The following is a 15828-nucleotide window of genomic DNA, read 5'->3' as shown; positions in this document are numbered from 1 at the left end:
ACAGATGATAGGAGAACATGAGACGGGGCTTTGTGGAGTGTGCCAGGAGGAGGTGGAGACAGTAGAGCATGTAATACTGCGGTGCAAGGGTTATGATGTGGAGAGGACAGTTCTGCAGAATAGGTTGACGGAGCGGGGAATTGGGGAATTTAATCTGAAGAGTGTGTTGGAGGGTAGTAGGGCACAGGTGAGGGAACTGGTGGGGTTTCTGAAGGCTATAGGTGTTTATGAAAGAGTGTAGGGTTTTTTTTTTTTAGTTTTTTTTTTTATACAGCTTGTGAACTCACTGTCTGACCCATACTCCGGAACAGTAGGAGGCGGTAATGCTCCTTTACGTTGGTTGCCAACCGCCGTTAAACACAAAGAAGAAGAAGAAGAAGATCCATCACAGCCTCTCTCGTACACACACGATCTTTGGTATGACGTCAGCCGAGTCGGATCTACGATGGCGAACATTCGGTGTGTGAAGGTGAGCAGCAGAATAAACATGAAACACCTCCGCGCTGCCTCGCCGTTTTCTTTTCCTCTGAGGAAATATGACGCTAGACTTTCACCCTGCTTCGGTTTCGATTTGTGCGAGTTTTTCTGGTTCTTTCGGCGTGCACGCTCTCTTTGTAGTCCATAAGTTTGAGTGCTCGGCTAGCATACTTGCAGGTTAGCAAACATGCTGATAGCTCCCCCTTCAGCCCTCCCGGCTGACCTCCGGCTGTCAGTTAGATGGACACAGGACACACGAGGGCTTTTAAACATGGCAGCTTAAATTAATTAATTAAATTAATAATGCTGTATTTATATTTCAGTTAATAAAAACCGGTCACTGAGATGAATCTGAAGAGTAAATGAAGGTGCGCGCATGTGTGCTTAGCCCCCTTTTTTTGTTAACTTTGCAAAAACAAATAAGACAAATAACAAATAAGATCATTTAGAAGAAGGTGTTTAAAATGTTTTTCCCCCCAGTATTTTACGCATCAGGTTTTTTCAGGCTCAAGTCTGGTCTCTGGAGACTGTCTGCCAACAAAAGCACAATGAGTCTGTGTCACCTTACATCACGGAAGCCTGGGAAGTTTCTTATAATCTCCGGATATTTGATACAAACAGTCTATGTTATGCTGGAGTGTATAAAACCCTGGTTAAACATCCTGTGATTTTCTTTCATGGGGGAAACAAAAGCCTCTTTGGTGGGTGACAAAATGTTCATATGCAGGGAAACCTGTGGCATTATGATGTAATGGGTCTCCTGATGTAGACTGCAAACAATGAACGACTGATCCCAGCAAACGCTGAGGAAACACTGACTGCATCTCCCATATAAAGACACGATCTAGACGTTTACATGTAGAATAATGGTTCATATGCCTCCTATACAATGGAAGGAATGTAGTTCATATTATTGCAGCGCAGACCTTAATTCATGTCTCTTTTTTCTTTAATTAAAACATTTGAATGACAGCTAAATTTCCTATGAAATGTCTGTGATCAGACAGTCAGAAGTTATGTATGTTATTTGTGTTCTTTATGGCGACTGGCTACTTTATATTCAATGTTTCTGCCATAAAGGTTTCATTCCTTTAACATGTTTTCAGTCGCCGTTTTGTTAAATTTAAGTAACAATGCCATTTGCTTAGATGTCGGTAAAGATTATGTTTTGGGTTAAAATGCTCCTCATTCCACAGCAGCAGCTACACATACGGCAGGAAGGTCAAAGTGCAAGGTACAGCGTTATGAAGAAATGGTGCCAAAGTTCGTCTAGTTCATTCAACTAGCAGTTTTTTCCACTCCAACAGTATCTTTAGGGAAATTGTGGCATGCGATTATTTCGAATTAAAGCTTTCTTTCAATACAGTGTGGATGTTGCAGTATTATACTATTTCTGAAAGGCCTTTATTGATGTATTGATCTGATTACTATTGAATTTCGATCATTGAAAACCACAGCAGAGAGATATTGAATAGGATTCATTGGTAGTCACCTTAAAGACACTGGACAAGATTTTAAAAGTATTTTAAATTCAATGAAGCAGCTTTAACATCAAATATGTTTGACTAACCAAAAACAAATCCCATCACAATTTCATGAAGTGTACCTAATATAATCCATTACTGAGGAATTAACGTTTAACAGATAAAACATGCAGTGTCTTTTTGAAAGGAACCCAGTGATGTTCTGATCTGTCCTTTCACTCGTCTTTCTTATTGGCCTGCGACTTTCTTTCCCCTTTTCTTCTGCCCCCTCCTCTTGTCCCGGTGGGCGTCCCTCTTTACGTGTGTTTTTAACAAATTTCCCATGTGTGGGACTAATAAAGGTTATCTTATCTTATCTTATCTTGAGCAGGGTATGGTCGGCCTGGTAACAGGCGGTGCCTCCGGTTTGGGGCGGGCCACCGTGGAGCGTCTGGTGCAGAGCGGAGCGTCTGCTGTGATCGTGGACCTGCCCTCCTCTGACGGACAGGCTGTGGCAGCCAGTCTGGGAAACCGCTGTGCCTTTGCTCCTGCAGATGTGAGTCCAAAATTCAACCGATGCGAGACTGCATATTTTGGAAACATTAACAGAGAAAGTCACATTTGTAAACACTCCTATCTGTGCGAGCTGTGCGGGGCATAGAGTTTACATGAATCGAATAGAACAAAATGGACCAAAATGCTTCTTACGCCATGTGTGAAATGAATACTGATTGTCCTTTAGCACTAGAACCACAAAAGCGGTCATTTTGACATCCTTGGCATTTAAAAAAAAATCAAGTAAAAGTGTTGAATTAAAACACAATCATCTTATATTTCGTGACTTTTCCTAAAAAGGGTTTATTTTAGTGGATTTTTGGGGTGTGTGGGATTAATAAGAAAAAAAAAGTGCAACAACTTCAACCTAGAACCATCGAGGACGCCATTCTGACCCCATAGAAAAGAATGTGGCATACATTTTGACATGAAGGCAGCTAAAACCTGAGCCAGAGACCACTAGATTGATTGACAGACAGATAAATATATAGTGGGGTGAGTTGTGGAAAAATAATTTGAGCATCAAAACCAAACAGATTTCTGAGATTTGTTGAAAGAAAGTGAAAACCTTCGGAAAGGGATCAAAACAGCATGAACGAGGTTCACACCAGCATTGACACAAAGGCAAAATTACAACAGCTCCTTTATAGCCATCACGTGGATACAATCTTTGTCTGTTCAGCGTTTGGATGTGAAATTCTCACCATCGTGTAGATTCTGCATGTGCCACTGGAAATGTAATACCCTGTCAGCTCAGTAGATGGCGCTCACACACAGTAGATGCTGAGCCCCAGTGCATTCATGTTGTATATTTTGGCCATAATTATTCTTATTTGTCCTCTATTTTCCTGCAAACAGGGAATATAAAGAATCTTTGGTGCATTTCGAGTTCTTCTACTGGGGTTGTTATTGGCTGGAATGCTTTATAATTTGATGTGAGCAAAAGGGCTTCTTGTCCTCGTCGTTTTCCAGGTGACATCAGAGGCAGAGGTGCGGTCAGCTGTTTCCCTGGCCAAAGAGAAGTTTGGGAAGTTGGACTTGGCGGTTAACTGCGCTGGCATTGCTGTGGCTGTGAAAACGTATAACTTTAAGAAGGACCTCCCTCACAGCCTGGAGGACTTCCAGCGTGTCATCAATGTAAGACGGCCGGACAGATGATCAGACGGACAGAAGAAGAAGTAATCAGAGAATCACATGTGGCTTTTATTTATTTATTTAATTTAACCTGCAGGTGAACATTGCAGGATCTTTTAATGTGATTCGCCTCGCTGCGGGCGAGATGGGGAAGAACGAACCCGACGCAGACGGACACCGAGGCTGCATCATTAACACCGCCAGCGTGGCAGCTTTCGATGGACAGGTAAGGTTAAAAAAAATACTATATATAGTATTTCTTAAGTGAGTGATAAAATAAATGAGTGATTTTGTATTTATTTATTCTTCAGGTTGGACAAGCGGCTTACTCCGCTTCTAAAGGCGGCATCGTTGGGATGACTCTTCCCATCGCACGAGACCTGGCACCCGTGGGCATCAGAGTCATCACCATAGCACCCGGTTAGTGTTCCTACTTAGCCCGTTATAGTTAACTTAGACTAAACCGAAAACTATGTGGAGAAATTAGATTTTCTGATTATTTTATCAAAAATTGACACAAAAATCAACAAAACTGTTTTTTCCTTCAGGGCTCTTCTCCACTCCTCTTCTCGCCGGTCTTCCAGAGAAGGTGCGCTCATTCCTCGCGCGCCAGGTGCCCTTCCCCTCGCGCCTGGGTGACCCCGCTGAGTTTGCTCACCTGGTCACATGCCTGGTTGAGAATCCCATGATCAACGGGGAGGTCATTAGACTGGACGGAGCCATTCGCATGCAGCCCTGAGCCGTTCTCAGCTCAGTGTTTTATCAGAATCTGCTGGCGACACAAAGATACATGAAAGATGTAGTTCGATGTGAGGAGTTTGAGAAAGCAGGAGGGCTGCGGTTTGTTTCTCGTATGGTAGCATTTTCCATTTTAAATTTTGTGTTCACTCACTGATAACTTCTAGCTACTCGTGTAGGTTTGGAGCTAAAATACACAGAAATCCATACGCAGAGAAAAAAAGTGCCCGAGTGCCTTTAAATGTGACGCCAGGTGGTCCTGAATGGGTCCGACTCTTGCTATGAATCATACGTAACATTGTGCATCTGACAGCATCTACAGTGTGAGAACAGGCTGCTGAGTTCATAGAACAAGTCTTGTATGTTTGTCTTTGTGGCTGTATTTACATTGTAAAAATCTGCACACTGTAAATATGTCTGTCAGGAATCACTGACTGTTTTATCAAAATTTTATGGGAATGTAAAAACTGACTATGGTACAATAAACATCACAAGTTTGACTAATCTGTGAGTGAAAGTGGTTAAAAATGATGGAAATTAACCTCACGTGATTGATGTTCTCCTTTTTAATCTGTAGCAAAAAACCCAAACAAATATATAACACAAATCTTATTTTTGCTTTAGTACATGAACTTTCCAGCCTTGTGAAAGCTGGAGGATAAATTATTTTAATTACTGGCACATTGGTTTTCCAGAACAAGTACAAGGGAAAAAAATCCTCAGCAAAACTCTCAAACCTCTCTAATCAGAAAATAATATTCTCAATAAAGTTACTTCCAGCTTTCTTAAATAGAAACCGACAGAGATTTTGCATTGCCATGAACTTTTTTCCCCCCTTCAATTTCTATTATAAATTTTTATTTGTCTTGACATCCAGTCTGTTTGTGGGACACATCACTGAGTCATTATGTCGGTTCGGAAGAAAAACATGAGCATTCTTTGCTCTGTGTTAAGATCCTTTATCGTCTAGACAAATATACTTCTTAATAAATCTACTTTTCATCCATGGAAAGAGAAAAGTCTAAAATCTCAGTGCACGCCTGTCCATTTACTGTAATTATTATTATAATTATTACAATCTCCCCGGGATGTTTACCTGACATGCAGCTTGGTGTCACATGCGTATGTATGTATGTACACGTACATATTAGGGGTGCAACGATACACAAAATTCACGGTTCGGTTCGGTTCGATACTTTGGTGTCACGGTTTGATATTTTTTCGATACAAAAAAAAATGTTCATGCCTTTTTAATTTGTCATTTATTAAAATTATAAATATATATTTTAACTCAAAAGTACAGTTTTTAAATTTAATGTTGCTGAAACAAAGTAATAAAAAAATTAATTATCTGATTGAGGAATCACTCATCTTTGGAACAGAGTTTATTACAGAAAAATGTCACTTTCCAAAATAAAAGCTATACTATACGCTTCTTCTGGGCTATATTCTCAGCAGCATATTAAACATATCATAAGGAGAATCCTGTGCTAACGGCTGTCTAAATGACTCGGGTAAAGTTTGTAGCATGCGTGCTTGTTGTTTTTGTCTGCTTCCACTTGTCTTTGCACTAGGATGATGTCGGCGTAAATGTGCAGTCATATTCATTGTGTTCCCACTAGTGCTGTTAGCGTTAATCTGAAATGACGTTAACGCCACAACACGGCAAATCTCCGTTAACAAGCTACCGCGGATCGCCCGTGCGAGGGGCTGGACGGCCAACACGTTAACGAGCAAACTGCGCTAACGCACTAGTTCCCACCCATGTAATTGAGCATTGCGTGGCACATCCAACATACTGTTTTACTTTTGTCCATGACGCGCTTACCTTTAGGGTCATACGTCACATGAAAACCAAAATAGTTCCAAACGCCAGATCTGAATGAGGGTGGGGGAGGTCCAATTTGCCATGCTGCAAGGAGAGCTTAACTTCTGTCTCGCTAGCTTGCCCTGCGCATAGTGAATCTGCGTTCGACTACTCCGCCTAGGCTGCACTGTCGAGCGCAGATCCACTGAGCGCTCAACACAGACAGCATCGTCAGAAGGAAAGTTGATAAAATAAATTAAAAATTTTGTATTGTTCGATACATATGCGTACCGAACTGAAAGCACTGTATCGAACGGTTCAATATCGATACAAGTATTGTTGCACCCCTAATACATACATAAAGATTGGAGGGATGACCTGTGTTTCCTGTGTGTTAAAGATTGAGTGAAATCTCTAGAACAAACCTGGTGTCTGCTCTGGTGGCACTAATAGTGTTAAACTTTAATGTTTTTGTCAGCATATTAAGAAAAGTCTCTCAGGGTGACTGGATATTTGAGGGCTTGTTGTTTTAATACAAGGCACTGCACGGTTTAGAAAGATCTGTACTGGGCACAGTTTACCACAGATTGAATTCAAAACCAGTGCCAAACAGAGAAATGCCCATTTTGCGACCAAAGGAGATACCCGTTCCCAGCACCTTGGCTTCGAAACCTGTGGGACTAACTCCCACTCCTGTGTCTAATCCCAGACCAACTGTAGCTTTGACTGGACCAGCAGAGGCTGAAGCACTGGCTATTTCTGCTCTGGCAAAGGCTTGGGCACCAGAGGCCACAGAGGCTTCAGCTCCTGCGCTGGCATTGGGTCCTTTGGCCTCTGCATCAAAAACACTCCATTCAGCACGGGCATGCCCCACTCCCGCTTCAGCATACACTCCGGCTTTGGGAAGACGCTTCCCTGGTTTGTCCTCAAATGCATCTGCAAATGTTCCAGCCCGAGCAAAGGTTTCCTCAGTAAAAGCTCTGCCAGGCCGATCAAAGGTATCGATCATCTCAAGTGCTCCACCTGCATGGGCTGTAAGTAAGGAGAAATGTAATCTGAGCTACATAGAAGACAATGTTATAGCAGTGGATATTCCTACAATATTATAGAAATGGGATTTAAAAATGTACTAAAACAAGAATTATGCTAATGATGGACTAACAAACACTGTTGTTAATGCAAAGGTGTTAAACCTCACAAATATGAAAGGCAAATATGTCCTATCACATGAAAATATCAATATTGTTTTTCTATCAATATGTATCAATATTGTATTCTCTCTCTCACACACACACACACACACACACACACACACACACACACACACACACACACACACACACAGGTGAAACCTACCTTCCATATTTTCTGTTATTGTGCCTTTGTTTCCACTTTCTTTCTCCCAGCCTGAGCTGCTTCTTTTTTCGATATGTCCTGGAAAAAAAAGTCACTTTTGAAATACTTGCACATATGAACATTTAAACACTATAAAGCGCTTAAACATCCAGTACTTTCTTCATTGTTATTGGTCAGTTATTGTTTAAAAAACTGGGAGAACTGTTGTAAAGAATTAATATAGAAAAACATCAGTTACACACAAATAAAAGATGGTTTGTCATCATCCGTGAATAAGTTTTAAGTTTACTCACTGAAACAATAACTGGTAAGAACAAGTCAATTAAAATATCATATATTAATATATACTACACCATTTGATATGGACTGTAGAATGTAAGACTCAGATAATCAGATTATTATCCCATGACTACTTACCCGAATAATGTTTCTTGGGTTACAGGAAATGTTTGCACGCCTTTGCTGCAAGCACTGAGGGACAGAGGAATAAATAGCAGACCAGGAGGGTGGAGGCCTTGGGGGGGTTTACAAGTGACTCACAAGATTCTTTTAAACAGAATGCAAAAGTGAAACTAACAGTGGCATAGACTGTTAGTTTGTTCCAGGCTGCACTGTGAAGGCAGGATATATATAAACAGTACTTGAGGGTTTAAAAGTTCAACTTCTACCACCCCAGATATCTGTACTGTATGATACAGGTAAAGTTGTTAAATTGAGTATATTCAAGTAATACAAATCTGCTCGAGATTTTACAGTGTTCCTGTTTGTCTTCAGTTCTTGAACATCACTTAACTGTAGTGCTACATGGAAACTGAAAGTTCTTCTAGGGCTGGGCGATATGGCCTAAAATTCATATCGCGATATAATTTGAAGCATGTGCGGCAACGATATATATCACGATATATTATTTTCTTCTGTATAACGTATTTTCTACACGATAAGGCACACTTAAAATCTTTTAATTTTCTCAAAAATCGAGAGTGTGCCTTATGTATGAATTCTGGTTGTGCTTACTGACCTCGAACCGATTTTGGCGTGCAGAAATCTGTTAAAAAACGTTTTAGTACAACTTTGGTAAGCCGCACTGCTTGATGGATTGTCAGAGCATTACGGCTGCCGTAGTGAGGAGCTTCGCGGAGTAATCTGGGTCCAAAACTCCGTCCCCTTCAAGTCCCAAAGTCAAACGAACACCGAGAGTTAAAAACGGTCTAAATTCTTTCATCTTTAATCAAATCATCAGCATTGCTGCTTTACCGGGTGTAACAATTAAGTTTAACATCCAGGCATCCATGAAAACAGAATTTATGAAATTTAATGGAGTTAGAAGTTAACAGGAAGTTAGCTCGCTAGTTTACACCTAAACATTTCATACCGTGTTCTGACTGAGAGATATATCACGATATTTGAAACTAATTCAAATGTACAGCTCTGCTACCACTTCCAACATAAATGAAGACAGAAAACTAAACAGCAGTGGCGTTTGCAGGGTTACTGAAGTTGGACTACCTGGTATATAATGTGCTACGTGATTGCTAGCGACACAGCTATGTTAGCATAACATTAACACAGTGAAGCTGGAGGATGAACGCCAACTTTTTTTTCGACTCGATAAAAGTGAACGTGAGGGATTCTGGTGGTCAGGGACAAATGCAATCGCATGGCAGGATGCTATACACGGGCCAAACTTCAGTCAGGAGAACAACTGAGATTATTCATCCGCAATACGAGGTTAGTTACTAATATACTGCAACAACATGGGAATAGAGCAGCTGCGAGAGAATTCAACATTAATGAATCAATGTTACAGAAGTGGAGGAAGCGCAGTTTTTGGCTTTCCCCATATTTCAAAAGTGCTTCATCTCTTTGCTATGACTGTCGCCCGGCATAATTTGCAGATGATAATGGTTGTAGCCGCTGCGATGCTTTCGACCAAAACAGGCGCAGCCTGATGACATCATCAACATGCGCTATCGCGATAGAGCGATATAGTCATCTCTATCGTTGGCCAAATTTATATAGTTTCTATCGTATATCGTTTCTATCGCCCACCCCTAAATCATCAAATCTGCACTTGAATGTATCAAAACCTAAAAACTATGTAGCTTCTAAAGAGAAAACAAACAAAAAAACAGGTTTTAAGTCTGTACCAGCTGATTCTGACACCAAAGGTTCACTGGTTTTCTTCCAGATGTAAAAAAAAACCAAATTAAGACAAACTGCAGGAAAAAGAGTGTCATAATTTAATATGTGAGCTAGTGGCAGTTAGAAGGCTTTTAGTTTCACTTTGAGTCACAAGCCTCCAGCCTGAAAGAGAAAGCAAAACCAAGTTGAAATAAGTTGTTTGTTTTTAGATATCTGCACAGTAGATGAGAATTTATTTAGCTTTTGCTTGAAAGAGAGGGATCAATAAACAGTTTTTGCCATTATTCCATCCTCAGGTGTTTTACTCTGAATGAACAAATGCCAACATCAGTTTAGAGCTGCAGTTTCCTGGAGCCTCTGGGAGACATTGTATGTTATCACAGTATTGTGGTGATACAGAAGACAAGAAAGAAAGAAACAAAGTTCCTCACTATATAAAGAAAATTCATAGCCACATTAGACTTAATTGATGATTTTTTCCCAGTCCTTTTTTTGTTGAGTGCTTTTTTTGGAATTTCTGCAGCTTCATGACTCACTAGATTTCACATTCTCTTCAGTGCTTTTATTGAGTGTTTTATGATATTGAGGTCATATTAAGAAAAGTAGAACAAGCGTCATACCGAATTCTCAAAGTAGTTTATTCTTAGTTGAGGAAGTGAAGGCATCCTTTCGAGCCCTGCACGTTAAAGAGAAATCAAAAAGTTCAGATAACATTTTGCTATTTTTCTGAATTTAGTTTTGTAGGTAGGAATAAATCGATTTATGGGCCCAGTGTTTGCTGAGTGACCCGTTTCAGTGTCTGGAGTTTTGTGTTATTATAGGTTAAAGTTTTATATCATATTCAGCGTGACACAGTGTGGAAAGTTTAGTTGCTACGTGTTGCAACCAAGACCAGTCTCGAGACATCCAACTCTAATAAGCTACAATGAATTTTCCTTTTCCTTGTCACCACCTGCGGGATGGTGTGTGTTCTTTAATCTCTGTGTCATAAAGTGATAAAGTAAGATGATAAAATAAGCGAAGTGGTAAAACTTTGTGCTCATATGAGAATATTAAATCTGAAAGCAATAAAAATAAACACACACAATATCATTTATCAATTTTAATGTTTTTATCACCAGCGACAACACATATTAAGAAAAATCTTTCAGGAGTGATTGGAGATGTCATGACAATTTATTAATTATATGCAGATTCGAGGGCTTGTTGTTTTAATACAAGGCACTGCACGGTTTAGAAAGATCTGTACTGGGCACAGTTTACCACAGATTGAATTCAAAACCAGTGCCAAACAGAGAAATGCCCATTTTGCGACCAAGGGAGATACCCGTTCCCAGCACCTTGACTTCCACACCTGTGGGACTAACTCCCACTCCTGTGTCTAATCCCAGACCAACTGTAGCTTTGACTGGACCAGCAGAGGCTGAAGCACTGGCTATTTCTGCTCTGGCAAAGGCTTGGGCACCAGAGGCCACAGAGGCTCCAGCTCCTGCGCTGGCATTGGGTCCTTTGGCCTCTGCGTCAAAAACACTCCATTCAGCACGGGCGTGCCCCACTCCCGCTTCAGCATACGCTCCGGCTTTGGGAAGACGCTTCCCTGGTTTGTCCTCAAACGCATCTGCAAATGTTCCAGCCCGAGCAAAGGTTTCCTCAGTAAAAGCTCTGCCAGGCCGATCAAAGGTATCGATCATCTCAAGTGCTCCACCTGCATGGGCTGTAAGTAAGGAGAAATGTAATCTGAGCTACATAGAAGACAATGTTATAGCAGTGGATATTCCTACAATATTATAGAAATGGGATTTAAAAATGTACTAAAACAAGAATTATGCTAATGATGGACTAACAAACACTGTTGTTAATGCAAAGGTGTTAAACCTCACAAATATGAAAGGCAAATATGTCCTATCACATGAAAATATCAATATTGTTTTTCTATCAATAAGTATCAATATTGTATTCTCTGTCACACACACACACACACACACACACACACACACACACACACACACACACACACACACACACAGGTGAAACCTACCTTCCATATTTTCTGTTATTGTGCCTTTGTTTCCACTTTCTTTCTCCCAGCCTGAGCTGCTTCCTTTTTCGATATGTCCTGGAAAAAAAAGTCACTTTTGAAATACTTGCACATATGAACATTTAAACACTATAAAGCGCTTAAACATCCAGTACTTTCTTCATTGTTATTGGTCAGTTATTGTTTAAAAAACTGGGAGAACTGTTGTAAAGAATTAATATAGAAAAACATCAGTTACACACAAATAAAAGATGGTTTGTCATCATCCGTGAATAAGTTTTAAGTTTACTCATTGAAACAATAACTTGCAAGAACAAGTCAATTAAAATATCATATATTAATATATACTACACCATTTGATATGGACTGTAGAATGTAAGACTCAGATAATCAGATTATTATCCCATGACTACTTACCCGAATAATGTTTCTTGGGTTACAGGAAATGTTTGCACGCCTTTGCTGCAAGCACTGAGGGACAGAGGAATAAATAGCAGACCAGGAGGGTGGAGGCCTTGGGGGGGTTTACAAGTGACTCACAAGATTCTTTTAAACAGAATGCAAAAGTGAAACTAACAGTGGCATAGACTGTTAGTTTCGACCAAAGGAGATACTGGTTCCCAGCACTTTGGCCTCCACTCCTGTTACACCGATTCCCACCAACTGAAGCTTTGACTGGACCAGCAGGGGCTGAAGCACTGGCTATTACTGTTTTTGCATAGGCTTTTACACCAAGAGATGCCACAGAGGCTTCAGCTCCTGCGCTGGCATTGGGTCCTTTGTCCTCTGCATCAAAAACGCTCCATTCAGCACGGGCGTGCCCCACTCCCGCTTCAGCATATACTCTGGCTTTGGGAAGATGCCTCTCAGGCTTGTCTTTAAACTGCAAACATCTGCAAATGTTCCATCCCGAGCGAAAGTATCCTCAGTAAAAGCTCTGCCAGGCCGATCAAAGGTATCGATCATCTCCACTAACACTAGCAGTAACTCCTCCACCTGCTCACACAACTGCATGTGCTGTAAGTAAGGAGAAATATCATATTTGAGATATAGTTATGGCCAGAAGACACATACATTCATCAGCAGAATCAATGTTGTGGCAATTTTGGGCTTTTAATCATTTTTTTGTTTGTTTTTATAATCATTAAAGATGTGTCATTTGAACTGTTGTTTATCACCAAAACCCTCAAATTGCCCTGTCATTAATGCCCATGATGAGTGTACGTAAACTTCTGACCAAAACTGGATATAGAAGACAATGTTACAGTGTAAATTATTCATAGAGTATCATTTAAACAGGATGGAAAATTCTGTAATTATACAAGAATGATGTTATGATGTTATAGTAAGAGTGTCTTGAATGCAAAGGTGTTATACTTCATGACTGTAAATGCAAATATGCAACATAACTATAAAAAATACATTCAATTATTTTAAGTCATGTGTGTAAAAAGATGTGCGTGGGAAGAAAACTTCTTTTTACAGCAAAAAAACTCCCTAAACTTCCGAGCAAGCACCCACACGCTGCCACGGGAATGTGAAACTCCCAGATCCTTCCACTGACCGCTATGACACACCTGCACCACGGCAAACCTCCGCCTGCCCCACTCCTGCTATACAGGTGAAAATAGAGCAAAAGGACCGCTGAGCCTTTGATTTTATTTATTTTCTGCTGTGTGTTACTTGCATTTGTTTGAAAGAGTGAGTGTAAACACAAAAAACATTTTATTTTATATGCTGGAATATGCAGAAAATAGGTTTAAATGTTAAACAAATTTCTTCCAGTGCATATAATTTAATTTTTGCTTCATTCGTAAAGTTAAAAGTTTAAAACTAATAAAACAAGTTTCATTTTATTTCAACACTATTCAATAACGTTTACCCCAATACTACTTGGTCACTTAAATACTACATGTTGTCTTCATATTACATAATGTTCAACAAAGTCTAGAGTCTGGTTTGACATAAGAATTGAATGGATCTACAATGACTACCGTCCTCCTATCTTTATATGGGTTGCAAGGGCATAACCCAGAATAGAATAGAATTAGAATAGAATTCAACTTTATTGTCATTGCACATGCACAGGTACAGGGCAACGAAATGCAGTTTGCATCCATCCAGAAGTGCTTTAGTGATATAGATATATTACAATATATATTAGCAATAGTATAGATATGTAAGTATATTACAGAAATGGGTCTATTATGGTATGTTATAATGTACACGGTATGAAGTATGTTGTGAATATTCTATAACTATAAGTATGTACAGGCTGTAGTGAGTACAAGCTATGTACAGGCTATGAACAGGATATAAATATGAAAAACTATACAGAATATGAAATAAATAACTTTACAGAATCTGGGATATACAGCTATACAGAAATGGGAACTATGCAAGTTGTAAACAGTTGTAGGATTAAAAATTATCGAATGTACAGAATGATTATTTACACAGAGCTATACAGTAGTGCAGTTAAGATAAGTGAGGGTGTGGATAATTTCTACAGAGGCTATATAAAGTGCTAGTGGTTGTGAGTGGTGGTTCAGTCCATGTTATTATTGTGTGTTTGAGGGTACAGTTGTCCATTGTGGGGGTGTGTATGTTCAGTTCATGTGTTAACGTGGGTCAGATGTCAGGAGGCAGAGTTCAGGAGTCTGACGGCTGTGGGGAAGAAGCTGGTGGTCTTAGTCCGGAGGCTCCTGTGGCGCCTCCCAGAGGGCAGGAGGGTGAAGAGTCCATGTGATGGGTGACTGGGGTCTTTGATGATTTTCCCAGCCCTTTTCAGACACCGCTTCCTGTAGATGTCTTTTATGGCAGGAAGTGGTGCTCCGGCGATGCGCTGGGCAGTTTTCACGACCCTCTGCAACACCTTCCGGTCCGAGGCAGAGCAGTTCCCATACCAGACTGTTATACAGTTGGTCAGGATGCTCTCGATGGTGCAGCGATAGACGTTCACCAGGATGTCTGAGGACAGGTGGTTCTTCCTCAGAGTCCTCAAGAAGAAGAGGCGCTGGTGAGCCTTCTTGACCAGCTTGGAGCAGTTGGTCGTCCAGGTGAGATCCTCGGAGATGTGGACTCCCAGGAACTTGAAGCTGCTCACACGCTCCACAGCCGTCCCCTTAATGTGGATGGGTGGATGTGGGTCAGCATTCCTCCTGTAGTCCACGATGAGCTCCTTGGTCTTCTCGGTGTTAAGCAGCAGGTTGTTTGTGTCGCACCACTCAGCCAGACGATCCACCTCCTCCCTGTAGGCGGCCTCATCATTGTCACTGATGAGGCCAATCACCGTGGTGTCATCTGCAAACTTAATGATGGTGTTGGAACCATCAGCAGGTCTGCAGTCCTGGGTGAAGAGGGAGTAGAGGAAAGGGCTCATCACACAGCCTTGTGGTACACCGGTGTTCATCGTGATTGTAGATGAACAGTGGTTATCCAGCCGGACATGTTGGGGGCGATTGGTCAGGAAGTCCAGTAACCATTTGCAGATGAGGGAACTGATGTCCAGGTCTGTCAGTTTCCTCGTGAGTTGTGAGGGGTGGATTGTATTGAATGCTGAACTGAAGTCTATAAACAGCATTCTGGCGTAGGTGTTGTTGTTGTCCAGGTGTGAGAGGACAGAGTGCAGTGCGATGGAGACTGCATCCTCTGTGCTCCTGTTCTGGCGGTATGTGAATTGGTGGGGGTCCAGGGTGGGGGGGAGACAGGATTTGAAGTGTGCTAGGACCAGCTGCTCTAAGCACTTAGTGATGATGGGGGTGAGTGCTACTGGGCGGTAGTCATTGAGGCAAGAAGTGATAGGGTAAGCAGCAGGGTACACCCTGGTCAGCTTACCAGCCTATCACATAGAGACAAACAACCATTAGCATTCAGGTAATTTAGAATTACCAATTAACCTACACTGTAAAATGTAATATTGTGTTTAATTAAAAAGTATGCTGAACTCAATCTTTATCAATTTGTTATTAGAACTCAATTTAAATAAGTTACCTATACTTTTTATGCAAAAATGCTGATCAGCTCAATTTATTTGAGTTTTCTTAACTTAGAAAAACGAAGTAAACTGGAAATGTTGCTCGTCAGTGCGGAAGGATGAAAGATGTGTTTTGAAAATG

At 40.8% G+C, this 15828-nt stretch overlaps 3 protein-coding genes across 4 annotated transcripts; 1 reads left to right on the top strand and 2 right to left on the bottom strand.

The window, feature by feature from the left end:
* The first annotated feature begins 363 nt into the window (after positions 1-363).
* On the top strand, positions 364-4871 carry hsd17b10 (hydroxysteroid (17-beta) dehydrogenase 10). Of its 2 annotated transcripts, none has more exons than XM_082518776.1 (6): positions 364-469; positions 2332-2496; positions 3468-3632; positions 3727-3855; positions 3941-4049; positions 4178-4871. In XM_082518776.1, exons 1-6 carry the CDS (start codon positions 446-448, stop codon positions 4366-4368), a joined length of 783 nt encoding a protein of 260 aa, XP_082374902.1. In that variant the 5' UTR covers positions 364-445; the 3' UTR covers positions 4369-4871. The 2 variants fall into 2 exon arrangements, with proteins under 2 accessions (XP_082374902.1, XP_082374903.1); XM_082518777.1 differs by having other exon boundaries at positions 397-459.
* Positions 4872-4915: 44 nt separating this feature from the next.
* Positions 4916-8054, bottom strand: LOC309697118 (uncharacterized protein). Its single transcript, XM_082518778.1, has 3 exons — positions 7948-8054; positions 7531-7608; positions 4916-7206 (listed from the first exon to the last, which is right to left on the bottom strand). The coding sequence occupies exons 2-3, from the start codon at positions 7535-7537 to the stop codon at positions 6752-6754; spliced, it is 462 nt and encodes a 153-aa protein (XP_082374904.1). The 5' UTR covers positions 7538-7608; positions 7948-8054; the 3' UTR covers positions 4916-6751.
* Positions 8055-10759: 2705 nt separating this feature from the next.
* Positions 10760-12243, bottom strand: LOC309696995 (uncharacterized protein). The gene is made up of 3 exons (XM_082518584.1): positions 12128-12243; positions 11711-11788; positions 10760-11386 (listed from the first exon to the last, which is right to left on the bottom strand). The coding sequence occupies exons 2-3, from the start codon at positions 11715-11717 to the stop codon at positions 10932-10934; spliced, it is 462 nt and encodes a 153-aa protein (XP_082374710.1). The 5' UTR covers positions 11718-11788; positions 12128-12243; the 3' UTR covers positions 10760-10931.
* Positions 12244-15828: the final 3585 nt, after the last annotated feature.

The sequence above is a fragment of the Aulonocara stuartgranti genome, assembly GCF_965226115.1.
Source record: "Aulonocara stuartgranti genome assembly, chromosome: 20".
NCBI classification, from domain to species: domain Eukaryota; kingdom Metazoa; phylum Chordata; class Actinopteri; order Cichliformes; family Cichlidae; genus Aulonocara; species Aulonocara stuartgranti.
This window is presented reverse-complemented; position numbering and strand designations above follow the sequence as displayed.